The sequence below is a fragment of the Gavia stellata genome, chromosome 29 (genome assembly GCF_030936135.1).
Source record: "Gavia stellata isolate bGavSte3 chromosome 29, bGavSte3.hap2, whole genome shotgun sequence".
Classification (NCBI taxonomy): Eukaryota; Metazoa; Chordata; class Aves; order Gaviiformes; family Gaviidae; genus Gavia; species Gavia stellata.
The window spans coordinates 4719432-4747425 of NC_082622.1; the positions used below are offsets into that span (position 1 = coordinate 4719432).

At 46.4% G+C, this 27994-nt stretch overlaps 1 protein-coding gene across 1 annotated transcript; it reads left to right on the forward strand.

The window, feature by feature from the left end:
- On the forward strand, positions 1-27658 carry WDTC1 (WD and tetratricopeptide repeats 1). The gene is made up of 16 exons (XM_059830639.1): positions 1-78; positions 7570-7717; positions 9880-9963; positions 10902-10948; positions 12149-12260; positions 12685-12872; positions 13544-13726; positions 14046-14140; positions 15209-15324; positions 16455-16530; positions 18275-18371; positions 19566-19739; positions 22979-23214; positions 23590-23758; positions 24181-24373; positions 24527-27658. The coding sequence occupies exons 2-16, from the start codon at positions 7610-7612 to the stop codon at positions 24722-24724; spliced, it is 2076 nt and encodes a 691-aa protein (XP_059686622.1). The 5' UTR covers positions 1-78; positions 7570-7609; the 3' UTR covers positions 24725-27658.
- Positions 27659-27994: the final 336 nt, after the last annotated feature.

The window sequence follows — 27994 nt, forward strand, 5'->3', positions numbered from 1 at the left end:
AGTCCCGCTCTCCCCCCGCATGGATGGAGCCTCGCAACTTCCAGTGCCCGCTGCGCCCGCACCCGGGAGGCCTGACAGGTAACGGTCCCACAGGCCGGCCGGGCCCCGCCCGCCCCCGCTGCCCCTCCTCCCTGTCAGCTATCCCCCCCCGTACCCTCTTCCCTCTCAGCTTTCCCCGCCCCTCACCTCCCTTTCTTGTCAGTTTTTCTCCCCGCACCCCCTGCTAGCCCCCTCTTCCCTGTCAGTTACCCCCACCTCAGGCCCTGTCAGGTGCCCCCCCCTTATCTCCCTGCCAGGCTTCGCCCCCCCAATATGCCAGGAGCCTGACCCCATCCCTCTTACCAAGCTCTCCTTTATCCAGCCTTCCCCCCGGCCCCAGCCCCTGATTCCCATTTTCCCCATCTCTTTTGCCTGCCCTCCCCCTCCAACCAAGCACCTCTTTCCCCCCGGCCCTGTCAATACCTGCATCCTCTGGCTGGTACCTACCCCCCTGCCAGCTTCAGCCCCTGCCTTTTGGCTTCTCTTTTCCCCCTCCCACAGCTGTCCTCACTTTCTTCTACCCTTTCCTAAGGGCTGACTGTGCCCTGCTCCCTCCCCTGCTCCCCTTTCCCTTGCTAAAGCCTTCATGTGAAACTTTCCCCTGCCCCGGTGGGTGTCCTGTAGCCCCCTTCCTTGGAGAGGAGATCAGCCTTTCCTCCTCTGCCAGCGTCTGCTGGCTGAACTCCTTCCTGGAGCTACTGGGCCATGTGGGTCTTGGCATCGGGCTGTTGCTTGTGCTGGGCTGAGATGTTGTCTTGCATCTTCCCTTTCTTCTCGTGGATGGTGGTGTCAGCTGGAGGATGAAGTGTAGAGGTAGGATGCCAGCTTAGAGGGCTGCTGCCTGGGCTACGACCATTGTGTGGGCCAGCGTCTCTGGGCGTATCGAAGTTTCCCTGACACTACTGTCTTCTTGTGCTGGGTCTCAGATCCTGCCTCTTCTCCTGTCCACCTCTTGTGAGCAAGTCCTTCCTCTGTTGTTGGCTGGCTCCGTGTTCTGAGCCATCTGTCCTGGGGAGCGACTGCTGCTCCTGGCAACACCTTCAGCTGTAGCAAAACCTTCTCTTTACGAGGTGTCTGCTGCTAACCGGGTCGTTTCCTCTTGTTTCTCTAGGTTTGTTTAAAAAAAATCTGTCTATCTACATGTATATATTTTAATTTGATCCATGACCTCTTGGAAAGTCAAGGTAAAGAGGATAGGGAAAATAAGTTGTGAGGCTAAAGAAGCCTGCTGAGTTGGGTCCTTGCTGGTATTTGGATGGGTGCAGTAATTTATAGATGCTTAAGGGAAGGGTCATAGGAATCTTCCTGCGGGGTGAGTCGCGTATCCGCAAGGCTTGTAGTGTGCAGAGTGCTGCTTTTTTCAATGACCTTGAGTTTGGAGACTGAGAAACTTGGGCGCATCCAAACAGTTAGGAATTGGATTGCTTATTTAAGATTGCTAATATAAGAATGAGTCCTGCTGCTTTGTGGAGTTCCTTAGTGTTGATGGAGCTTTTCTGAAGGGCAGCGGTGCCCAGGTTTGAACTTTGAAGCCCACGTCTGCAGGGCACTTCTCTGTGTTAGTGCGTTGCGGTGTGAAGTGTGTGTGGGGGTGTAGGTGGTTCTACGAGGGGAAAATACATTAAAGCAAAGGAGTAACCCCCCAAATCCTAGCTGCGTTGGGACCATTCAATATTAAAACGACTGAATTGTTTGCATTATCAATGTTGAGGCTTTGTTTCCAGACTTGGAGCAAGTGTTTCAGGAAAATTAGAAGAATCAGCTGGGGAAAGCCAGAGAATCTTGTCACTCCCCTTCCTCCCCATACCCCGAAGCACCCTTTCAAAATATACTTTTCCAGGAGCTTAAGGGGCTCTTAAGTTACTGTCAGTGTAAATACAGCCTAGCAGATTTTGAGCCCACAGCCTGCAGAAATCTGTGGCTTGTTAATTTTTGACTGCAGATTTAAAGGCCAAGTGTTGCGACAGTTCTTTTTCTGCCTCTGGAGCCTTGCATTACAGGAGCAGAAGAGCCCATGAGTGAACTGCTGCCAACTGCAGGTGGGATGGTCCTCTTTACTCTTCGGGGTGTAGCTTGAGAAGAGGCTGCTACGGTGGATGAGGTGACAGCCGTAAGTAGATCCCAGGTTTTTAGTCCTGTCTGGGGTGTTATAGGCACGTTTGGAACAGTGAGGGATGAGGGAAGATTATCCTTGCTTGGAATTGAGCGCAGAGATGTTCTTGAAGGTTGATGGAGAAACGTGCTCCAGTGTCATCTAATAAATGACCAAAAAAGGTCATGATAGTCTCTTACGTGTAGCCAAAGTGAAGCTGCTTGTGGGGTCGTCACTGGTAGCCATAGTGCAGATTTATCCTAAATTGGTCCTGTTGCTGGGACTTCCTCCTCTCGTTTCATCATGAGTTGGTTGTGCAGGTTTAGTTAAAAGTCAGAGAACTGCATGAATGGTTTAGAAAACAGTGTATCTAAAAGTGAACAGAATTTGCACAGCGGTTTTGCGGAAACAAAACGCGGAGGTTTTGCTGAAAGAGGAACATCCTACACCAATTTACATGCCTTTAGTGGTGACAAATGAACAGGCTGTTTGAAGGGGCTTCATGATTGGAAGCCTTTATGTGTCTAAGAAAGCAGAGGTGCAGTTTATTCTTCTCTGATTATTTCTATATTTTTCTTCCAGGAGACCTACAGAACTTAGGCGATTTCATGCTTTATGCGGGGTCAGTTTCTAATGTAGTTAGAGATTGTTGATCTATATGTACAATGGTGTGGTCAATATAGTCTTTAGCGTTAAGAGCACTTAATGCTTCTTTCATAGTAGGAGCTCTACATGTATTAACTGCTAACTTGTGAGCTAGGTAAGTGTCATACTCCTGGTGTATGTGAGTCCAGGATTGTGACCAGTTGTGGCTAATGGACGAAGTTTGACCTGGAATGAGAATTTGGGACTTCTTAATTCTTTGTCTGTGATTCCACGGTAATTGAAGGTTGCCAAAGCCTTGCAGCTGTGGTTTCTTACTGCTGAATACCTGTTCAGCGACAAAAAATAGCATCGTGAAAGCAAGGAAGGCTCTTGGAGTCATCTTGGCCAAGCATATACGTATATTTCGGGAGGTCTTTAAGCATTTTATAACATTCAGTTGCCAAACCAAGCCCTGTCTAGGCTCGTGCATTCCTGCTTGACTCTTTTTGTTTTCCAGGCCTCTCCTTTTTTTTTTTTTTAATGGTCAAATGCTAAAAAGCATGCATCAGCATCTCAGGTATACTAGACACGGAACGATTTGCTAGCATAGCCTTGGATACTGGTATTTGTATGTTTAAAGTCAGTTTTGCATCAAATGTTTTGTTTTAAACTCTGGCTTAGTCTGCTTTGTCAACCAAAGGGCTGATTTCATGGCTGATTTTTTTGACCTGTATCTTTTAAGAAATAACGTTAAGATGTGTTGATCTCTTGTTGAGAGCTGCTGAATGATGATCTGTTGAGGACACATCTGAGTTACTGCAGCTGACAATGACCTGTCCACAGAGCTGAGAAGCTCCACAACACATTTGTAATCTTAAAAACACTCACAGAGATAGCAAGCTCCTGCGCTCCCCGGCCAGTGTGTGTTTCAGAGTTCTGGAAGGTGTAAAATGCTGTGGCAGAGGAGACTTTGTTGGAGAGCGAGAGAATTTGAGTCTCTCTTAAGGAGTGGTGGGTTTTGGGGGAGTTTGGATGTTCGTTCCCTCTCAGCATCCTGTTCATACAAAGAGTGGATTTATAGCGTATTAGTGGTTTTGCAGTAACTTATTTAGCAGTAAACGGACTTCTTAGTATGGGTTATTTCTGTCTGTAGAGTATGGGAGATCTATCTTCCCATGAACATGCATTTCTCCATGTGTGTCCTTCAGATTATTTGGTGCCCTTTCTTGCTAGATAGGAGTTGAATACAAAGGAGTTGTTTAGAAATTAGCCATGACTAGAGGTAGGAAATCAAAGACAAAAATCCTTCCAGGGGTCTTAAGAGAGCAATGGGGCATTTGTTGGTCAGGAGGTGACTACCTGCTTGGCTCTGGCATGGTATTAGGCCTCTTTGGGGTCCTAAGATCAAAAGAAAACTAAATTGCTCTTAAGGAGGAAGACAAGCAATCCTTGCCTAGCAGGGAAGAGGAAGGGTTAGCCGGATGCCCGCTTGGAAAGGGGGGACTGGGGAACATTGTAGGGAAGCACTGAGAGGAGTGGAAGGCTGCAGATGAGACTGAGGCGCTGAGATCTGCTGGAATATTGCCCCTCGTGTCTCTTGACGATATAGCGTGGGTTAATGGATCACTCACTTCCCTGGAAAAAGTTGTTTAACTGTCATCAGTCACTGGTCACAGGTTCCTGCAGAAAAGTATTGTGTGAGGTTGGGTGGCTGGTGTGTTTAATAGGGCTGTGCGGAGGAGGAGGGGAGCCTTGGGATATAATCTTGGAGGTAAGAAGATGTTGGGTTTTATACAGTGAGTACCAGAGTCCCTTGCCTGAGGGGTGAGCTGCTGAGGCGTCGCAGAACGATGGAGGGTCTCTCTGCCCTGTTGCAGCTATGGGTGGAGAAAACACTTGCATATCCTGGAGGGTTTGTTTCAGGAGGCCAGTCCGTGGAGATCCAGCCTAGGAGAAGGGCAGGTGGAGGCTTGTTAGCTGGAAAGGGTGTCTGGAGAAACTGGAGGAGAGAGATCACAGATACCATTCATCCCTGCATGTTTAGTCTATCCAAACTTGAAGGTGCTTTTTGAGTTAGCGGTCCTCTTCTCTCTCGCAGAACTTAGCAGAAAAGTGTGTCTGGAAACTACATCCTCATGGATGTCTCCAGCAATGTAGCTTATTTAGCCCAGCTGGCACGTTTCTTTAGAGCTGGCCTTGGGCACAAGTAGCCATGGGTCTGTTGTGGTTTCCCCTGTTTACCTCTTGAGTTGCAGAGTCAGCAGGATCCACCTGCCCTTGTGCCAAGGTGCTTTGCTGCAGGTGCCTGCTTCCTCTCCTTCCCGTGCTTGTGAGCTGTTCTTAAGGGCAGTTGTTGTTGTCCCCTTATAGATGCTGTCTCCATAAACAGGCAAAACAATGCTTACGCTAAGCTCACGTGGAAAGCCAGAGGATAGGTATCAAAATCTGATAGCTTAATCATCCTACCACAACAATTAGTGTGAAATATTGATGATCAAACGCAGTCACAGTGCTGCCTCTTGCTATTAAGCCTGGGAGTGAAACAACTGTTACTTAACATGAGAGTGAGTGAGGTTAAAGAGGCTTAAAACGTGAGGTGTCTTCCTGGGCGTGCATGCTAGCTTTCCTGGTGCTACTTTGGGAGTAAAAGGAACATGGATTAAATACATACATGATGGACAAATACATACACACTGGCTCGGTTTCAGGCTGGGCAGTGGATTCTAGAGGAGCCCAAATTTATGCACTGAAACAGATGATGGAGTCCAAAAAAGTCTCAACTGATTGCTCCAACATCTAGGGGTGCGAATTGAGCTGCTTCTGCCATGGTGAACTCGAGATGTGTGGCAGAGGCTGTTGGCTTACTGGACATGTCTGCTGCAGGAACTAGACTTGGATGGTGGTGAGTTTGGGCTGCTGTGTTTCAGTCTGGGGTTTCACAGAATCACTAAGGTTGGAAAAGACCTGTAAGATCATCAAGTCCAACCACCAACCCAACCCCCCCATGCCCACTAAACCATGTCCCCCAGTGCCACGTCCACACATTCCTTGAACACCTCCAGTGATGGTGACTCCACCATCACTGAATGGGTTTGAATGAGTCCTGGTGGAAGTACGGCCCCGTTAGCCCTCGCTGGGCCTGGACTGGGAGCAGGCTTGCCGTGCAAAGTCCTCCCATCCTCCTGACTCGCCTTCCGTTCAAGGTCTGTGCTCTCGATGTGGAAATGTTATCAATTTTGTTCTCGTCATACATACAAATTAGGACTGGAATACAACCCTGAGGGCTGCTTGTCTTCTGCTGTCTGCGGTAGGGACATTCATCCTCAGAGACCCACTGTGCCTTTTCTCTGTGTGTTACATTGGAGAGATCCTATGGCTACCCTAAAAATCCTGCTTAGGAGCCCACTGCAAGAAAATCCAATCTTCAATTTGTTTGTATGGCTTTTCTGGCTCTCTGTAGGTCTAATGACGTTTCTGTGCTCGCTGCAGAGCTGCATAGAGGAATCCAGCTGTGTTAGGAGAGCGATCAGAACTTCCACTTTGGACAAACTCTGCTTTCCGTGAGGAAACGGGAATTCTTAGTACTTCCTACCCATGGGGAAATGCTTGCATATGCATGCTAACAGTTTTTTGGAAGCAAATTCAAGCTGAAGCCCAGGGCTTTGGGGATCCTGGGGTGCAGGAGCCGCATGGTTTTGCTGTGTGGTATGGCTGTGTGGCCCTGAAGTTGCTAACAGTGGAAGCCCCTCGCTTTGCAGCGACCTGACAGATGAACCGGTAGAGAATCAGGCAGGGTTTGTCAAAACTTCTGCCTGACCTCAGCGGAGTTATTTGTTGCTGTGTTTCTGTGAAATGTTCTTTTTTTCAATGAATCAGCATTTCCTCATTCAAAAGAGGAGTCATTCGAAAATTTTGGCTTATTCTGCTTGTGAATGCTTTTAAAGAGAATTTAAAACGAATGGGTTACATGGGACAAAATGGGTGTTTAAAATGTTGGGTTTTTTTTAAAGAGAAACGTACAAATATCAAAAACAAGACAGCATAGGGCCTGTGGTATGTAAATGAGGTGAATTACATCATTTCTCATAGACTAAACGGTCTTTTGCTATGCAGCCTGTCTGGAGCAGGGGTGTGACAATCACTCTGCAATTTGAATGTTTTCTAGCAAGTGTAGTTAATTTTATGGGGTTTAAATTATTTAGGTCAGTGCATTAAATATGGAACTCTATTAAGAGTGTGGAAAACTCTAATTTCTCCGGGAAATACAACTTTAAATGATCGTCCCTTTTCTGTTGCTAATATAATTGGGTGTTCAGATGATAGTGTCACCTGATGGTTGGCTGTTGTGATTTGTAAGGAACACTTATGCTCTTTTGGTTATTTTTTTTTTGGCTGATAATCAAATGTAGTAAATTAGAGAGAAGAGCTGGCCAAAAATATCGATGCCTTGTTTATTCACAATAGAGTAAGTCTTGTTGGTTGTAGAGTTTGCGAAAAGTGAAGTTGGACATGAGTGGACATGTAACGGTGGGAGGCAGGCTGTGAAGCAGGATGCTACCCTGGACTTGCAGGGTCTTTGCTGGCACAGAAACATGGCTTTTCTACGCTGATTTAGTGCAGGAGTTCTGCGTGTTATGAATTTCTTCGCAAACTGGGGATGGTCTCTTAAGTCAGGTGTTCTTCGGTCTTACGTTGTTCCTTCCCATCCTTGAGTTTCTTCAAGGAGCCTTTATACAAAACTTTTCAGTTCTTAGCCATCACTATTTTTTGAAAATCAAGTACTTGGCATTATATATGAATGGCCTAATATGTTTGTATGCCCGCCTTTGTTCCCTCCCTGTTCTGTCCTGCAGGTAATTAAATGCCCTTAGTGTGGATCTTTGCTCTGTTGGCATGCTTGGATGCACAGCAGCTCTTCCGATAGCTTCTTTTCGTCTGCCCCATTGCAAGAAGATGGCAAAAGCAAACATTACGAGAGACATCATCCACAGACAGATCAAGGTATGTGTTAGCCAAGTGTTGGCTTATGTTGGGTGGGGAGCAGATGGAGAATCAGTGTTCATGCTGGATTGGGAAATACTCATGTATTGAAAAGCTGTATAAGAAGCTTAAGAGAACAAACCCATAGGACCTATCATTGTCCTTAATGAAGAGCCGGGATGAAGTATGGCATAACAGGAATACAGTTCTCCCTAGCAGGAGCGCACCGTGCTCGTTTGACATCAGCAGGTCTGTTCCTTTTGAGTACAATGCTGAAGAGAGAAATCTGGCTACTTGTGTTTGGGCACCATAAAGGACCCTTAGCTAGCTTCCCTCGTGAGTTTTCTGTCTGCTTCTTTATGTGTTCTCTTTGTGTGATCTTGCTGTCAAAGGTATTTTCTGACTGTAGTAAAGCTAATGATCTCTGTCTCAGTCTCTTTCTGTCTCTTTTTCTTTAAAGAGTGGTGTGTTGCTTCCTTTGTGTAGGGAAAAACTTCTGCGGTGGTTGGATCAGTCATCTGACGGCTGCATTTGTGAAATATCTCTTAACGTGAAAGGACTAGCTACAGCAGACATAATAGGCAATTATTACTTGGACTCAGAGGCCTTAAATCATTTGCAGCTTTGCTGGTAATCAGCATTCACGAAATTGGTCTGTTGGTGTCCAGAATAAGGAACTAGGAGCTTGAATGCTCACTTCACTTTGCAGTTTGGTACCAAACTTTGTATTATAAGCTTGTCATTTAATCCATGTGCAAAGATTGATTTTGCTGCTCTAGCAAGGAAGGGATGGTTCTGTGGTTAGAGCGTTAGCCTGGGACTTTTTCACATTGTCTGCTCTGTTAGACTTTCATGTGTGACCTTGGGAAGGTTGCTAAGTCTGACAGTTCCTTGTAGGAAAAGCAATATCCTACTGCACAGACCTCACAAAGCCACTGAGGTTGCAATAGCAAGGCAATTATAACTGCAGCACCTTGCACTGGGCCCAGCAGTGTTTTGGGAATGCGATCGCTAAAAATATGTCAAGGGGTTTGAAGTTGGTAATGAAAGTTACTACAAAAAGCCTGTTTTGTTTGGTTTTTCCTCCAATCCCCTTCTATCTGTCTCCATTTTGTTTTCAAATAGCTTTTGTTGTGTGGAGTTCATTCCTTAACATTGGTCTGCAGAGCCTTAACGTAGTACACTAGTTCTTTGTGTCTGCTCCGTGGCTACTAACATGTTCCTAGTACCATAAGTATAATTTTTGACATTAGTGTTCTCATCTAGAAATGGTGATAACGAAGGCTTAAGTTGTCTTGCCTGACTATAGCGTGGCATGGGGCGGGACCGAGGCTGGATCAGGTCCTAGGAAGGAATCTCCTCGGACATTAGATGTTCCATCCAAAATAGGACTTGCATTCCCTTTTCTTTTTGCCTGCCTCTGCAGTTGGCCTTCTTTCATCGAAGCCATCTGCTAACGCATCTGTGAACCCTGTGAGATCACAGGGGAAACAACTGTCCTGCTTTTCTTCACCTTCATTTGTACTGACGCAGTTGTGTGGCAGCTGTTCTCTTCCCTGTAGAACAGGCTGTGCTGTGGTACTGCAGCTACATGCTCCTACTCCATTTCTGATGAAATAAGCCATCTCTAAAGGATGCTGTCCAGTTGCGTTCCCAAACGCTTTGCCCCGTGGTGGTGGTGCTGCAGGGCAGATTCATAGAATCATTTAGGTTGGAAAAAACCTCTAAGATCATCGAGTCCAACTGATTCTGTGTAATGGCAGACTTCTGAGCAGCTGTGGTCTAGTACTGCAGTCCTCAGGAGTGAGTTGCTTCTGAAATCCTTGCCAAGGGATAGCAACAGGCATTCCCAAGCACTTTTGTATCTTCCATTTCTGGCCCAAAGTAGGCAACTTATTCTGTCCTAGTGTGGGCCTCTCAAACCTTGTCTTGGCTACCCAGCTGGAGCCTGGCAATTAAGACACATAATGTTAAACCAGTTCAGGGGTAAGGATTGCAAACTGCCTACCTGGAGATGATGCAAATGATGTCTCCCTACTACAGGACAGGTACCTGATGCTATAGATGCCCCAATACCTGGCAGAGTCCCTGCTTGATTTTTTAAGTTCTTGAATCTTCTCTTAAAGGGAAAAAGGAGTGTTTTGTTTGCTGTAGTCAGTGTGGCGCTTGTTTGCTTCGTGCAGGAGAGGGGTGCGCTGGGCTTCGAACGACACTATCACGTCACCGATCCATTCATTCGACGCCTGGGCCTAGAAGCAGAATTGCAGGTAAGTGGACAGTGTTTAAAGAGCAAACCGATCAGTTTGTTGCGCAACTTCCTGCAGAAAGGACAGCATCTGAGAGCATATGGAATTCTCTCTCGTATGGAATAGTATGGAATAGAGACTGATTACTTAGTCCCCTAAGCTCCATTAGAGCCAGGCATAGCTCAGTGAGATCTTGTGTGAGCTTTCTGCATTACCTAATGCACCTACAAGAGAGCCTTTAACGGGTGTGTATCAGCTCATCCTAACAGTGGTGTCTGAAGAAGGCAACTGTCAACTGTTCAAGATACTCAGCTCTAATGCTGAAGAGTGTAATGTGTTGCCTAAAGAATAGGTTGTTGTATTGCAGTCTGATACAGCTTAAAAAAGATCTTAAGATTGTCTTGGTTTGGGGGAGGAAAGGATTCTTTTGTCCCCCTTTTCAATCGCATCTCCCTTATCAAACGCTACTCAATGCTCTCTGTCTTTCCTGGTACAGTTGTTAGTTAATTTGGGTGAAGATGTATGATACAGTCACCCAGCAGCAAGGTGCTTCTAAAAGAGTTACCGAAAGTGCATTTTCCCTGCGTTCCCAGAGAACCTGTACATGTAATTTGTCAGCCTAGCCAAGGGCTTTTGAAGCAAAGTCACCTTCCACATGTACAGCAGGATTTCATCTGTAGCCTCTGAGACCAAACTGCCATTTTATTCAACACTACATTTTGTTTTTATTTGTTTCATTTTGCCTTTTCTACCGCAGCTACTATAGCATGTCTGTCTTTTCTGGAGGTGCTTATCTGCCATGTGGGTGTTTTTTTTCAGGGTTGGAATAAAAAAAAAAAACCTGCTTGTATTGGAACAAGTTGTTATGTGTGGGGAGCTCGCTATGTCCTTGTCTCAGAACAGCTCTGTTTGATAAGTCTGAAGTTTGTGTAATACCGTCTTCCCTTTTTTTTCCTCAGGGTCACTCTGGGTGTGTCAACTGTCTAGAGTGGAATGAAAAAGGAGAGTAAGTATGTGGCTTGATTCAGGGGATCAACAAACTGATAACCCCAGGTTCTCCCATGAGTAGAATGTAGGTCATCTTATCATAAGCAGGTGCTTCCCATTCCTAGTAAAGTGGAGCTCAAGCTCCAAGTTTTGAACTGTAGTAGAGCTCACCCTTCAAAAGAAGCTTTATTTTGCTAAATATATCGGGATATTATTAGAAATGCCCCTTTAGTGAGTTCAGAAGGGAAATGGTCAGACTAAGAAGTGGAGATTGAAGGCTGCTTCTCTTCTCTTAAGTGGTATTATGGATTATACTGGATCTTCAGGATTTGCCCAGCTGGTAGTGACATTCCCCCACCCCCTTCACCATGCTGTTAAAAGCTTCTGCTGGGGGACAAATATATAAGGGAGGGAGGTAGAATGTTTACCTCTCTGCAATTTTAGAGGGAAACTAAATGTAAAAGCATTTCTGTTAACCAAGTGGAATAAAGAGCATCTGCATGAGAAATTACTGGATGGAAGGAAGAGCATATATTTCTTGACATGCCTATTAAAAGATCCAAAGTCTGCTGTCTGAAACTCTTCAAAATTGTTTACCAGTGAAAATTTCATGTATTTGAAAGAGATCTGGCTACAAGGAAATAAGTTTAAAACAGCTGATGGTTGCAGATGTCAAAATCTTTTGCTTCAAATGAAGATAGATGTACGAGGCAAACAGCGCTTTGCAACACCGCTGCCACACCCTGCACTTAAAAAGCAGTCTGTGAATCACTAAATGAGGCCTGGCTTGGGACTGCTTGGGCACATCCAAAGTCCAGGAATGAATGCCTTGGCTTGGGTTCGGGGATGATGTGGAGCAGTTAATGCAGCCAGGCTAATAAGGAAAATGGAGGCCCTGCATTTTGTTGTTGACCAAATGCTTCTATTGTTTTCCCCTGTGCCATCTGAAGCTGTGGTGAGCTGGTTCAATGAGCTAAAGCAACGAAAAACACTTGCGTTATTTTCTATGGAGTTGATGTTTGGTTTAGCTCCCTGAACTGGCTGAATGGATTGGCGGGTGGGGAGCAGCAAGAACACATAGCTGAGAAAGGAGAGAGGAAGTGGGCTTCTTAGAGCTGAATTAACTTAATGGCTGTCTGTGGTCAAACCACTCTAAGAAATTGGTCACAGCTTAGAACGGAAGAATACATGATGCATGCTTCTCTTCTGTTTCTTTTAGCTTGTTGGCCTCTGGCTCTGATGACCAGCATACCATTGTCTGGGATCCTCTGCACCACAAGAAACTCCTTTCTATGCACACAGGACATACTGCAAACATCTTTTCTGTCAAGGTATATGATTGGAAGGAATAAATGGCTAACAAAATCAGCAACCAAAGCAGCAAGAGAATAGATCCTTGCTGGGAAACATTTTCCTGCAAACAATTCCCCTCCCCAAATAACTTAAGATTTCTAATGTTGAGAAAAAACTGCATTAAATCTAATACTTGCTCCCAGGCTTATCTCATTCTCTCTGTAAAGTCAAAGGAAATGGTTGTAGCAAATCGGGATGTGTGATGAAGAGACTGTTTTGTGTGCTACTGTAGTTTGTGACTCTTGAGTGTGCACACTGGCATATGTGTAATGTAGGTAGTAATGCGGGTCATCCTGTGTTCCTAAAGCAAGCTGCTCTGTGACCTGCCAGGACAGCTCAGCGATGTCTATGTGAACAGCCTCAGCACTTTTCAAGTTTGAATGTCAAATCTGTCTCCCACAGTTCTTGCCGCATTCAGGGGATCGGATCCTCATCACGGGAGCTGCAGATTCCAAGGTGCATGTCCATGACTTGACAGTCAAGGAGACCATCCACATGTTTGGAGATCACACCAACAGAGTTAAGCGGATTGCCACGGCTCCGATGTGGCCTAACACCTTCTGGAGTGCAGCAGAAGACGGGCTAATCAGGTACAGAACTCCAGTCGTTCTGCCCCAAAATTAATTGGATTAGGATCCGTTGCAGTATGTACTATGCACAGATCTGAAGAGAGACTGTCTCTATACTGAAGAGCTTAAGCTAAGTACTCCTGAAACCGGAAGGATTCATCTTGAAATGTAGACTCCTCTGATAAATACTCTCCTCAGCTCCTTTGTTTTCCTCCACCGAGAAGGGAGGACAAGAAAGGAACACCCATGTCAAATGGAAGGGAGATACAACACTGAGCAATGTTTCCCTCCAGAGTCATTGAGACTCTTAAATGAGTAACGTTACTATGAGAGACTGTTGTACTTCTCATGTGAGCTACTGTTTATGAGGTCATGACTTGGAGTTTAATTTGGAACTTGAATAAATCTGTGCACATTACAGAGCTGGTTTTAATGGTTATCCTGATACTGAGGCCTAGAGTATATTAAACTGAGATGCTTCCAGTAACCTGTGGCACAAATGACTGTTAATGTCGTTAGTGTCGTCTCTTCATGCACAAGCCAGATGATTAAGCATAGGTCACTACTGAGCAGTATAAATGTGCTGGTTTGAGTGGTCCTCAGTTTGGTCACCATGGAAAGCTAACCTCTCTCTTACTGCTGCTTCCGTTATCTAGTGACACGGAATGCCTGACTCTCTCTTCCCTTTGCAGACAGTACGATCTGCGAGAGAACAGCAAACGTTCAGAAGTCCTGATAGACCTGACAGAGTACTGCGGGCAGCTGGTGGAGGCCAAATGCCTGACGGTCAACCCCCAAGATAACAACTACTTAGCAGTAGGGGCAAGTGGACCCTTTGTGCGGCTCTACGACATACGCATGATCCACAACCACAGGTAACAGCAACTGGCTTTTCTGGGCCTTCTGGGCAGAGATGAGTGGTATGGAAATGTATTCAAGGCTCTGGTGGGAAGAGGAGTTGCAATGGTCTGGCACTCGCTGGTCTCGCTGTGAAGTTTTACCCAGTCTTTTCTATCACCCACAGTCTTTTTGATCTGTGCAAGTACACTGGGGTGCTGTGAGGCAGGCTTGTGGCTGCACAGCTGTATAGGCATGAGGCCTTGCCCTCGTGTGTGTGAACAAGAAGTGGCAGCGTAGATCAGGCTTCCAGCAGTTGAATGCTGTGATTATAAGACTATCCTTCTTTCTGGCTAGAAAAAGCATGAAGCAGAGTCCTTCAGCTGGAGTACACACGTTCTGCGACCGACAGAAACCCCTCCCGGACGGTGCGGCACAGTACTACGTGGCAGGTATTGGGACCTGTGCTGGGGGTGACTGACGGGACTTTAAGTTAATGCCTGAAGAAGCGGAGTTCTACCCATCACACAAGAAACCACTGCTTGCAAGAGCATTTCTCTGATACAGGGATGTTCCATGGAATTGCAGATTATTTCACTTCTATGCTGTGAATTCTTGCTTATGTTACCTGCCCGCTTTCCCTGATTTGGCAGTGGTGTGTGTTGGTGAGCTGGCATTACTTCTTCTTGTCTAGCACAAATGTCTTTTTGTCACTTTCATTGGAAAGTCGAGGATTGGATAACCTGGGTGCTATAGGCTTTCTCCTGGAACTGGTCCCAGCAAGGCTGCTGTTCAAAATCTTTTTGGCACAGAAGTGGCTTGTCCTCATCCTGCAGATGAAGAATCAGCGATGCAGTATCTGGACAATCTAGATGACATTCTTCTCCAGTGGTCATTATTTACTATTTTTTTCCCCCCAAGTGTTTGGTTTTTTAAAAGTATCTTAGACCAGTATGTTCAGCAGACCAGTTTTGACAGTCTTGCTTCTGATGAGTCCCGCTAGAGGATTTCTTAGGTCCCCTGAATTGGTCATGCAACACATCTGCTGTCTGAAGCAAAAGAACCCGTGTGTGAGCTGAATATTTAGGAGCCTTGCTTTGGTTGTGCTAAGGGCTTTATTAAGGAAACCTGATTAGAGGGTTGAAGATGGAGGTATTTGTTTGCAGATGGCCACAAATCACAGAAGCCAAATCCGTAGTGAATTCCTAAAACTGAGATTTGCTGGGTTCCGCAGACTTCATTGTTAGCAAGCTAGTTATAATCCAGTCTTCTCTTCATACGGAGATGGCCTGGCAGAACTGATACCTAGAACTTGTGAAAAGGCAGCTATGCACATCTGCGTGTTTTGGTGGCTGATGGAAGGATTCAATAAACAACAGTAGGAAAGGGAAAATCACTTAGGTGCATGAGCTTCGTGACATTGCTCTCCTAACAACCTCTTGTAAAAGGAAGCAGCTGGGGTAGGACAAAGACAATGGTTACTAGTTATGCTAGTATGTGTGGACCTCTTCTCTCCCCAGGGCACCTTCCAGTGAAGCTTCCAGACTACAACAACCGGCTGAGAGTTCTGGTGGCCACATACGTCACCTTCAGTCCTGATGGCACTGAGCTCTTAGTCAACATGGGAGGGGAGCAGGTAAGAAGGCAGCTAAACTTTGGCAGAAAGCTTCACGTTCAGTTGTGTTCCTTGGGCCACCGTACATTGTTGTGGATTCATCAAAACGGGTATAGCAGCTTCTCTGTGGGTAATGTGATTGATTTTAAACTGCTTTCTGATTCATTCAGACTAAATGCTTGGTATTAGGGATTTATTTGTTATGCTACCACTTGAATGACATTCTGTTCTGGTTTTCCAATTCACATTTCACTCTCTGGAAGAGGAAGAAAAACAAGAGTTCTGGAACTGACCTTTGTTGACCTGGAAAAGATTTCATAACTCATTCTTGAAACATCAAACTGCTTCTGTAATAGAATGTAGTGAATAAGGAACTTACAGAAGCAAAGGCCTTCACCTGGAATATTGATTGCTTTAATTTTAAGCGCTAGGGGATATTCATAGATCTTTTGTAAAGCCTATCAGTGAAATGAAAATCCTCCTGACAGCATTAATCAGCATGGATTAAGCAGGAACTTTGCTTGTGGGCAGGTTACTCTGTGGTTGTCCCCTACAGATCTCTTTCTCATATGTGCACTCATTCCCTTTAAGAGAAGGTGCTGAGTTAGATGAATTGTAGGTCTGATCTGGGCTGTCAATTCCTATCCCAGTATAGTTTTAAATTAGGGCTTTGCAGGGCTGCTTTCGAAGTTTCTCAGGAAATCCTGGTTTCATCTTAGAGAGACTTTTGCCATGGTTTAGTGTACCACCTCTTTTCTATCAATAAATGTTCGATTTCTTCATGAGTACTGTGTTAATTAAATAGTTAAAATATCTTATCGGAGTTGAAGCTTTTTGAGGAGGTGGGTTTGTAGTCAGGTCATCTTTTAAGTTCTGTAGGTGTGGAGAGGGCTTTCTTACCTCTTGAGTAAGACAAGGCTCCTGTTTCTCAGCATTATTCTTTCTGAGCCCAGTGCTGGAATGGAACACGCTGCTGGTACTGCTGTCATCCTGTGTGTACCCATCTAGAAACAAGACTCCCAGTTAGAAAATTGGAAATAGCAAAACAGAACCGTGGAACCATATACCCCTCTAGCTCTGGTTTATTTCTGTGACTTGAGCATCTATGTTTCACTGGCTTTTTTGTCTCATTTTCTTTCTTCATTCCTCAGGTCTATTTGTTTGATCTAACGTACAAACAACGACCATACACTTTTCTCCTCCCAAAGAAGTGCCATACTTCAGGGGGTAAGTATGATGCTGTCATGAAAGTGAGAGGAAGGCAGAGTGACATCACATACTACACAACTCTTTTTCAGGGTGCAGCCCAATCTGGGCAGGAACTAGGAAAATGAAGTAGGGCATGGCTATTACTGGGCTGTTTCCACAGTACGGTTCATACCCCGAGTTCTAAAATTCTTCTACAGAGTGACAAAACGTGTGTCTTGAGGGGAGAAGTGAGCTGTTGAGAGGTGTGTGCCTGTGTGAGCTAAGGAGAATGTTTAAAGCTGTGCACAAACGTGGTTGAGGTCTTGGTATCCTGCCTTCAACTAAGGGAGAAAACTTTGTGAACAGGCATGGAAATGGTACATTGTTTTTACTTTTTTAAACTTCTTAGTAAAATGTAGAATACATCTGTTATCCCCTTATACACCCATTAGGAAGGGGACAGAACAATCTCTTCCTTAGTCCAAGAATCTGTCCTGGCACTAATATCCCTCCTGGTGGTGAGATAGTTGAATCAAAAAGTCATTTATTTGATGAGTAAGTAAATCCAAAAGCCCTTTCATTCCTGGCCTTGTTTCTTACAGGGCCTGTTCGTACACAGATATCGCAGGCAGTACGCAGTGAATGGCTATAACGCTGTTCCCCAGGCAGAGGCTGACTCTTATCAGGGAGTGTTCCCTGCTCAGCCCCTTGCCTGTTCTCAGAGCACTCTGGCAGAGTTTGATCTGTGTACTCAGCTCACCTTAGGCCTTAATCGAACACTCACATCCTGGTAGCAAATACATGCCCTGCCTGCCTTTCTCTTCTGTGTTGGATGCGTGTGGGTGATCCATACTGTGGTATCTGGTGAGGTCATGCTTTAAATGGCAGGACAGCGTTTCAGCGGGCTCACAGTGGTGCGGTTGCAGCAAATGCTTCACCCTGTTGGGCACAGAAAGTTCAGGCGAAGGCTGTGAAAAGGCAGTATCCGTACAAAGGCTGAACTTCATGTGCACTCATGTCTCTGCACATTGAAATCTCTGAGCAGTTTGATAGGCTGGTTGGACAATGTTCCCAGTTTCCCAACCTGTGAACTGGCCGCAGGAGCACTCCCAGCTGCAACGTAAATGCAGTTTGTAAAAGTTTAAGCCGAATATTTTCTGTAGAAGTGGCAGATGATGTGGCTGCATGACCTTCAGAGGATTTCTTCAGCTTGTAACTGCTCCTTGAGCAGTAGGGTAAGGAAAGAAAGAAAGGAAAAAAGCTTCTGGAGTTCCTTTACTGGATTCCTCCAGTGGTTCCCCTCATCCTCCTTGTTCTATTAAATGTTTAACAACTTAGCTCTGTGATTCTTTATCTGAGTGAATCTAAAATACAAAGTTACTGATGTTACTAAACTCTTCTGCAGTTTTAAATGTCAGGCTTCTGGTGACCAGTCAGGTACTCTGATTATGGCCTAGACTCAGTCTGAAGGCAGTTCAATTCCAGCTGCCCTCTCTTTGTGTGTGTATGCTTAGTTCTATGTGTATCTAGTTTTCTGTTATAGAGTTGTATTGCGAAGGATACTGCAGAGATTTTGTAGTAAATGTAAGAAGGCAAATGAAATCCGGGGGGTGGGGGCATGTGGAATCACAGAAGGTTTTATTTCTGCTCTGAACAGGGCTGTGGTGTTGGCTTGGCTCTGCTGTCAAATAAACCCCTGAAGCTTCAGGTGTTAGTTTGTATAATCTACATTGATACTTAGCATGGCTCTATATTTATTTCCCCACACCCCCCCAACCTTCAGAAGTGCAGAATGGAAAAACCTCTACCAATGGAGTGTCAAATGGCATCCATCTCCACAGCAATGGCTTCCGCTTGTCAGAAGGAAGAGCACATGTGAGGTAAGGGGACGGATCTACCTACATGAAAGCCCTATGGCTTTGTTCTTGTCCTCTTCCTCTTGCCAGGGTTTGGTGCTGCTAAACAAGTCGTGAAGTGCAAATCCACTTGGCGCGTTGACTTTATTGCCAAGTAGCCTCTGTCCTAGGAGCTGTATTTGCTCCTGGTATGTGGGCTATGAACAAAAGTCAGATCAGGCAAGAGTGTCCTGGGAGAAAGGTTGTCTGCGAGGATTTTTCCCCTCTTACAATGAATTACTGCAGACAAAACTAAAAAATTACTTTTCAGGCCTGGAAGCAAGGTGTTCTTGGTTGTCTTGAGCGGTTGTTACTTCCTGGCCTGCAGGAACTGTGTCTTGGTAGATGGGAGAGGCTGTCAGGTCGAAAGAGCCTTGCTTCCCTGTGTCATTTTTCTGAGCACCTGCCTGCTGCAAACTGAACTGAAGCAGCCAAAATTGCTTTATGCCAATGACACTGGAGTCATCACTCCTGCAGTCTGCATGTGAGCTGGGAACAGATGGAGAGCCCTCTTCCATTGTTCCTTCTGCTTTTTTTCTTTAAGAGCAAAATGCAGTTGGGGCGAAGCAGAAGCAGACTTGAAACACATCTTGCTGACTGTTTTTCCTCCAGCTGATGAGACATGGTTAAAAGTCAAGGCAGTGTTGCTTAATACCATATATGGGTAGTCTGGGTTCCACCAAAGTCACTTTGTTGAATGTTTTCAGCTTGTTTCCTCTAGATGGCCCCTCCACCACAGCAGCAGAGATGTGGCTGGAATTTTGGGTTGCTGAGCACGGGCCTTGTGCAGCCCTGTGAACTCCGATGCTTGGTTTCCTTCTGAATTTGCATTCTGTTGCACATTGCTAAAAGAGGATTGGAAATGTTGCTTATGCCGTCAATGCAAAGATGTATTAGTGAAGTCTGAGGCATTAGATAGTTAAAATACACACTGCTCAATTTTGAGTGGGTGTCTGTATATAAGGAAAAATGGAAACAGTCAAATGATGGTCAAAAAGAAACCTTCCTCCTAAATTCAGATTATTCAGATAGAGGGTCTCTTCTGCCTTTTTCTGAAACTTTTGGTATTAGCTAATGCTTGCTGGGACTTGCTAAGCTAGAACAAACCACTGCAGACATTTAACTGGAGTTAACAGAACATGTGAGACTTATCTGTGCTCTTTTCTTCTTTCCCTTCAGTCCCCAAGTAGAGTTACCTCCATATCTGGAGAGAATCAAGCAGCAAGCCAACGAGGCCTTTGCTTGCCAGCTGTGGACTCAAGCCATCCAGCTATACAGCAAAGCAGTCCAGAAAGCCCCCAACAATGCCATGCTGTATGGAAACAGAGCTGCTGCCTACATGAAGCGCAAATGGTAAGGAAGCAGGAAATATCAGAGAGTTCAGTGTTATAGGCAGTGTTGGTGCCTGTCTTCTGAGTACCACAGATACCTTGCTGCCCACTGCGAAACAGTGGGTTCCCTACGTGTGGAGCAGGGTTGGGGTTATTGGATCAAGCCGTAAGTGGGTCACCTCTGGCACAGAACAAGGGGATTGCACAGCAGCATGTGCTGGAGAAATTACAGCCACAGATACTGCACAGGCAAGCACAGCTGGTAGTATCTCATCATTTTGCCTACTGGCGTGCTGAGTAATGTTCTGTTCCTTTCCTGTTTAAAAAGGGACCAAAAATCCACTTCTGAGTAACAGCATTATGAGTGTCTCCAAGGGTATTTGTGTTTCTTTGGGTAGTTCTGATCTGCATTAGAGTATGGCTCTAAATCTGCTGTCAACAGATGAGGTAATGGTTACTGTGCTTTGTAACTTCCTATCTCATGATACAAGATTGTTGTAGGACTGCCGGGAGTTGCTTTGGTTGCTGCCTTCTCCAAGTGACTAGTACTGCAGACAGACGTGACCTGCTGGCTCTCGTGCTACCCCAGCTAACCCACAATCCCCTTGACTGGAAACAAACCTCTCTGAGGGACCTGGGGAGGTGGCAACTGGTGCCTCAGAGTCTGGGGAAGGTTCTGGCTTCATAGTTGCAAAATATGCTGTTAGACTCTGCCGTAGGTAATGTCTTCTCTGACCAATAGCCAGAGCTGCATCTGCAGGATACAGCTGAGTTATTTTAGTGTCTGTCCCCTTGAGCAGAGTAAGACTGAGTAGCCTGACTTGCCACTAACATATTTAAAATAGCTGTGGTCCTTCATCTACATTTGCTTTGTGAGGATATCCTTCTCCTCTCCCTGCTGAAATCCCCAGTATGAATTCTCCCATCTTCTTGCCAAGATAAAGAGCAGCCAGCAGTTGTTGTGACTGTTGGTAACTGGCCTACTGGCTGTTTTGCAATAGGAGAGATTTGGGAGCTGCCTCAAAAAAACCTCAGTGTTCAGAGGGAGAAGAACAATAGGTTGGGATTAAGGAATGGAAGACAGAAGCTGAGTGCTGATCTCATGAATGACATTTTCCTTATAGGAGTCATTTTTCCCGAAGGATGTTGGCAGATCTGAACCTTTTCTGTGTGTCAGCTAGCGCTTTGCTACAGTTTTCGGTAGCAGGAAGATGTGAAAATACATGCACAATGGGTTTCTGTGGCATGCAATGATTAGAATTTAAATAGTACTGAGCTGATATCTTCTCAGGTGCAGAAAAGATGGGGCACTTTTCTGCTAGAAACAGCTACTGGTATATGGCAGAAGGTGGCTGGGATGTCACTGAGAAGGAGGGTGAAGCGGTTGGACGGTGACCCACGCAGAACCGCCGTGCGTCTCTAAGGTGTCCTGCATGTTCTGAGCAGGATCAGCTGTAGGCCACCCTGCAGAACACTGCAGGTCTTGTTTTGGCCTCGGCTCTCTGAATAACAGAGAGATCTAGAAAAAGGGAAGGTCTATAATTTCCTAACCTCTCCCTGCTCATCTCCCTTAAGGTGCTACTCATACTCTGCAGTGCTTCTAAGGCTGTCCTTTTAAAATTTTCTTGTAAGAGCCAACTGCATCACTCTCCAGATTGCTTTTAGCAGTCTATGTTGACAGTACTTAGCTGATTTCTAGTCAGAGCATTTTTGCACAAGCTGACTGAAACCTGTAACAATGGGAGAAGTCAGTGCCTGCTTTGCATCTCAACGTGTACATTTTCACACCAGTCTGTTGGGCTGTCTGACACTGGTAGTTGAGGTTGAAGGATATTTGAGGGTGGAAAAGCGGCTAATAGCCCAATCAGCTCTGAAAATGCGAGACACCCGCCTGTCATCATAACAGGCAGCTTGCATTCCCTCTTTCTTTGAGTAAAAGTGGCCTGAATGCTGTGCATCGAGCCTCCTGGATTAACACAGACACAGTGCTGCAAAGACAGCCCTCAAGAACCATGCTTCTGCTCTGCTGCAGATCTCATGGACAAGGCACTCCACCTTCTGTACTGTGCTAGCAAGCTGTAATATGTGGCCAATATCCACCTAGATGGGAGGGAGCAATAGGATGATTGGTTTGCAAAACATGCTTGTGGTGCTGCGTAAGTGCTGCTTAGCATGTAACCCAAAGATTTGGAGCTTTAATGAGTAAAGACACAGGAGCACCTCTTCCCTGACAAAGGCACCACGTGATCTAAAATTGTCGCCCTGTGGGAGGTACAGGACAATTCACCCCCTTCCCCTTGGGACTGTTTCAGACTTCAGTAGGTGCAGCGCACACAGGTTACAGGTGTGAAAGATCATTATCATTAGTATTATTAGCCATCATATGGAGACTTGGCACTCTCTTAAGACAGATTGTGGTGCCTCTGGACAGTTGGGGCTCGATGCTAGTACACCAGGCGTGTCAGCCCTGGCTGACTTCTCAGCCTCTGTCAGTCTGAACTGAATATCAGCATGCAAAGCTCATCAAGTCTCGCCTGCTTCCAGAGCACAAGCAGAGGCATTCTTATTCCCGCAGCCATGGAGCTTAGGGAAATCAAGTGTAGTCTCCAGTAATTGTAAATAGGATATAAATATCCATTATGATACCAGTCTTCTATAACGCTTATTTCTAAAACTTTAAGGTTTTTCCTATAGAGGTGGGAAAAGACTGCTGCTTTTAGACATGTGTCCATCAGGGCTATGGAGTGTGGTGGTTCTGTAGCTCCTTCTTGAGGGCTACAAGTGGCTGTGACTGTGGGCAGGGAAACATGCTGCCACACTGTGCGTCCACAAAGGGGCACGCGTGAGCTGCCGTGCTCTGACGAGGCCCTGCTCGCCTTGCAGGAGAGGCCTTGTGTCTGCTTGGCCAGAGGGCTTGTGCATCCTCCATCTTCAAAGGACTTCCCTAAATGTGTTCTATCAGTGAGCTCTGCTCTGTCGGATTTAAAATGGCAGGTCAAGACTTGCTGGGCTTCCCTGTGTGTTCACATTACCAGGGCTGCCTGTATACGTGTGGAGGTGCATTCAAGAAGCTGGGCTTGGTCAGATGGTGCCCCTGGGAAACAGCAAATGCTATTAGTACGTGAGCTTGTGGGGTGTCTGCTTGCATGAAGAGAGCTGGAAACAGCAAGCTTTGGAGTGAAACGAAGGCTGGGAAATGGCAGTGGAAAATGTACGCTGTTTCTGTTTGGGCCGTCTAATCCAACCCTCCCTTTTCTTCAGGGATGGGGACCATTATGATGCTTTAAGAGACTGCTTGAAGGCCATATCCTTGAATCCATGCCACCTGAAAGCCCATTTCCGTCTTGCCCGCTGTCTCTTTGAACTCAAGTACGTGGCAGAAGCACTGGAGTGTCTGGATGACTTTAAAGGGAAGTTCCCAGAACAAGCACATAGCAGTGCCTGCGATGCACTAGACAGAGACATCAATGCAGCCCTCTTCTCCAAGAGTGATAATGGTGAGTGCCAGTGTTCAGCATGGTTCTTCAGGGTTATACTAAAATCTAATGAACGGACAAGGAATTCTCTCCTTAAACTGCCCCTCCGAAGTAAAGCTCCAACTTCTGAGAGAGATTGATTGTTACTGTGCACAAAAATTGACCTGAACCTGCTCTTCCCTTGTGCCTGGTCCTGGTTTGCTCTTGAGCGAGAGTATTATAAAAGGGGCCTGATGTACCTAGGAGATAATCTGGAAGGAAGCTTGTGGTCTAAGCCCTGCTCCCTGCTGGAATTGTCCTTAACTCTTCTCTAAAGCTGTTAGGGTCTACTAGAGTGCTGTTTGCTTAGAACATGTTCCTCTCCAAATTGTGACGAGGGAAATCTTGTCTTTCCAGCTGAAGACAAGAAAGGGGGTGGCCCCATCCGGCTGCGAGCCACAGGCCGCAAGGATTCCATCTCAGAGGATGAGATGGTGCTGAGGGAGCGCAGCTACGACTACAAATTCCGATATTGTGGCCACTGTAACACTACTACAGACATCAAAGAGGCCAATTTCTTTGGCAGGTATGTTGGCAGAGCGTAATAGGGATGCAGGACAGGAGTGTGAGCAGCAGCAGAATGCTCTCTTCCGTCGGATAAAGCCTCATGCGTAGCCCTGTGTGACTGTTCGTAAAATGACGCTGACACTGGTTTGCAGGGTTGAAAAAGATGACAGAAACCCTCCTCCTTGTGTGGCTGCATGAATAGCTGGTTCAGTAGCAGATCCACAGAGGACCCGGTTGGGCTAGCGTTTCAGAAAAGCCATTTAGGATTGAAAACATGAATCCTGGGGATGGAGGGAAGCAACACAGAAAGCTTTATCTGGATCTGTAAGCGTGAGGGGTGGCAGCCTGGTTATTACAGAAGCCAGCTGAGATTCTCATGCCTGCTAGAGACTAGCTTTGGCTCTGAGCTGTGATCTCCAGTCTCTGCTCCTCTCACCCTAGCAATGCACAGTACATAGTCAGTGGGTCAGATGACGGCTCCTTCTTCATCTGGGAGAAAGAAACCACCAACCTTGTTAGAGTGCTGCAGGGAGACGAGTCGATTGTGAATTGTCTCCAGCCTCATCCCAGTTACTGCTTCCTGGCCACCAGCGGCATTGACCCAGTTGTACGACTGTGGAACCCTAGGCCAGAGGTAAGAGCCGCGGTAAAAGACTGTCTTGTTGTCGTGAGATGTAACACGCACTACTTTTTCCTACTGGGATCTCTTGAGAGTTGCAGCAGCAGTAACAGCTCCTCTTTGGTCCTAGTGCTGCCTTGCTGAGTTCTCTCCCTTCTTGTCTTGCAGAGTGAAACCCTTAATGGCCGTGTGGTAGTAGACATGGAAGGTGCTTCCCAAGCTAACCAGAGACGAATGAATGCAGACCCGCTGGAGGTGATGTTGCTGAACATGGGGTACCGGATTACAGGACTGACCAGTGGTGGGGCTGGAGGCTCAGATGATGAAGACAGCTCAGAGGGGCAAGTCCAGTGCCGCCCCAGCTAAAGCAGAACTGCGTCTCCTTCCTCTAATTGTTTGGTTGAAAGGGAACCTAGTTTCCTTGGTCCTGAACTTTCTCTGATGAATGACTGCACTGTTTCGCACTATGCACAGAGTAGGACAAGCTGGCAGGGGCAGGAGTGGACGTCTCTTTAAACCATCGCCACCACCTCCTCCTTCTCCCGTCACGCTACTGAGCAGCATGGCAGTGCAGTCCGGGGTTTGCCTTTAGTGGAATTTAGTCCCAACAGGGGTCTTTGAGTTGTCTGTAAGCAGTGTAAGCTGGTGATTTTTTTTCCAGAGCTGCTGTATGATCTGGTACAGGGGGATGTTGCCTGCATTCATGCATTTGCAGATGGGATGTTAAATTCCTGAATAAAATACAAACCTAGGGCAGGGGTTATGGAATGAATTTACTGCAGTGATCTTGGTCTTGAAAGCTTGACTCTGCTTTTGTGCTACCAGCCTGTCTAGAGGCCCCTGGTTTAGGGTTGTAGACCATGAAACACCTATTTTGTCCCATAACGTCTTTCTTCTGGCTTCCATCTCCAACCCATTGTCACCAGATGTAGCTGTGTTGTATTAAGGACTTGATATTGCCTGTCTCGTCCCTGGGCATCTGCCTTAGTTGATGAATCGGTGAAGGCACTGAGTATGTGTAGCTCAACAGGGCAGGATGTGCTTGCCCAGCTCTGATACTTTCTTCTGTGGTTTATGAACCCGTGGAGAAAGGTGACAACAATGGGAGCAGGTTTGATCAGAGGCCAGTTGCTAAAGCTGCTGAGGAAAGGGGCTGGTAACAGCACTCTTCCAGAGCTTCTCTCTCCATTGCCCAGAATATGTGTAGCTGTATTCACCTTCTCCTCTCCATGCCACCTGTGCTGGAGCTGAGAAAGTTGACACCGTGTATATGTTGCAAGTAAAGTTTCGAGCTTTTAGCCAGCAGCATTTTTGTGCAGTCAGCTGCTCTGTCTCGGTCAAGGTGGGCCTTCTCTGCTTCATAGTTGGTGTAACATCTGATGGATTAGTGGTCCTCTCAGGAACCCTCCTTCCTCTTCCCGCTCTCCACTCACTGACTCTGGCTGCAAAGCCAAGAGGACACCTAGAAATGCAGCACTGTACTTCCATTCCTCCCCCTCTCATGTAACATGCAGCCCCGTTTTTCCCTCTTGCAGCTGCCAAACACTAAATATCAAATAGATCTTACACAGCTGTGCTACAACCGAATCCGAAGAGGTTGTTTTTTCTAGGACTATCAACTAAGACCAAAGAGCCCCTGGAGATCTTAACTGCTCTGCGCTGTCTCGTATCTCTTACTGCTGAAGGTCTGAACATGCTAGCCTTGGTCCCAGGGGTGTGAGATGTGTGTCTGAGAGTGTGTGCGCATGTGTGTATGCTGCATTAGGGCTGTTCTTCCATGCGGTGCAATCCCTGGTCTTCCTGTTCCTGCTGTGGAAAGATGAGAGGCCTCCCTTCCCTTCTCTGGCTGCTTCTGGCTGCCAGGCATTGATGAGAGAGACTGTGCAGTGCTGGCTGATCAAGGTAACTGGCTTCCTCTCCCTTCCAGAACAGTCTTTACAAGATGAGTGAGCCTTGTGCAGGCGGGAGAGAGGTCACAGAGGCTCAGAGCTGGCAGCGTCTCTCCAAGGACACTGTTCCCTGCATAGAGAGGCCCCCGCGCCCCCCTTGTAATCGCAGTGGAGCTATCTGGGAGCTGATCTCTGCCCCTCAGGCAAAGATGTCCATCTGCTCTTTCACATGTGGGTGAAACGGAGCCTTAGTGAACCCCGGTCTTGCGGGAGCATGCCCCTCACCGCCCAGCAACGACTGGCTGCCCTTGTGCTCTGCTGAGCTGCCATGGCAGACTCGCCCTCCATCTTCTCCTGCTGAAGCAGAGCTCTCCTGGGACAGATTGTCACTTGGCTGCTGAGGGCACGTTTGCTTGTTTTCACGCACTACCAGCGCGGCAGACGTGACTGCTTGCTCAGTTTACCTGTTTGGTTGTGTACAAGCTCCCCCGCCCCAAGTGTACCCCAGCACTCAATGCTCTTCAAAACCCAGAGGCAACAGAAAATTCTTCTCGCTTGGGTGGCTTTTTGACATGGTCTGGCCTTTTCTTCTTTTGCTTAAGGCTTTCCTACTAGACGCATCCTCTTTTTTTCCCCCCCTTCTCCTCCCACTCAAACTTTTTTTTCAGCTTTCAGTAGACAATGTCTGCAGACTTTGATTTTTAAACTGAGAGACTGAGATGGAAAGCTCTGAAAAGAACAGACCTCTCCCTCCCCATTCACCTTTTGCTGTGGCAGCTATTTTTTGTTGTTTTTACCCTTGTGAGACAGTGCAGCTCTTTTACCTGCCAGTTGCAGTGTGAAAGCTACAAGATTCCCTGCCTCTGCAGTGGATTGCTTTTTTCAGTGGCTGCTTTGGTTAAAAAAGATAAATAATAATGGGAGAGAAGGGGAGAGGAAGAGCTAATCTTTCTGCCTCTAGCCCCTTTTCCCCTTGTCGTGGGCAGATTACCTGCTTTGTCGCTTGTTAATGAGGAATTTATATTTATTGGTGAAGGAAAAAACATGCTGGGGAAGTAGGGAGATGTTGCTTTATTGACCTCTGCTGTTTACTTCAACCCCCTCTTTGGGAAAGCTTCTTCCTGCTCTTTCTGGTTAACTCTTTGTAGCCTGGGATATGCAGGGATGCCTCCTTTATTTTTGTATTCTGGCAATGGGCTCTCTGTTAGGAGACTTTAGGATTCTCTTAGTGTTGCAATGACCATTGCTTCTCACTTTTTCAAGTACTAAAGATGATCATCTCGTAAACTTTGCCCCTGCAATTGTAGAGGTAACACACAAGCCTTACTGCCCTCATTAGAAGGAGCAGAAAACTTGTTTCTCTGGTCCCTGGAAGAGAAAGGGTTACACAATTAAACAATTCTTTGTTCTTTCTTGGTGTCATTTTGTTTGGGGGATTGTTCTGGCTTTGTTCAACCTTTCTCCTCTATGGAGGTGGACAAGGGTGGGTGGAGGGTGGCCTGGTTGGGCTGGGTGTTGTCTATTCAACAGTGTTGCTTCACGGAGAAGGGTGGCCCCAGTAAACTTGAGTGGGAAGGGGGCCGGGGAGCCCAAAACATGGCTTGTAAGCTGTGATAGCTGCTGAGTTAGTGCCGATGTTAGTTTATCCAGGTGTGGGAGCTCAGATCTGTCAGTGGAGCAAGGCCCAGGGCTGTGTTCGGGAGCAGAGTCCACCTCCAGCGTGGTTTAGAGCTAAAGCTGTAATTGT

Excerpts from the sequence above, each read along its gene's own strand:
- WDTC1 (XM_059830639.1), top strand. The coding sequence starts at position 7,610 with ATGCTTGGATGCACAGCAGCTCTTCCGATAGCTTCTTTTCGTCTGCCC. Across the intron at positions 14,141-15,208 it reads GGCACAGTACTACGTGGCAG|GGCACCTTCCAGTGAAGCTT; the intron begins GTATTGGGACCT and ends TTCTCTCCCCAG. Across the intron at positions 16,531-18,274 it reads GAAGTGCCATACTTCAGGGG|AAGTGCAGAATGGAAAAACC; the intron begins GTAAGTATGATG and ends CCCAACCTTCAG.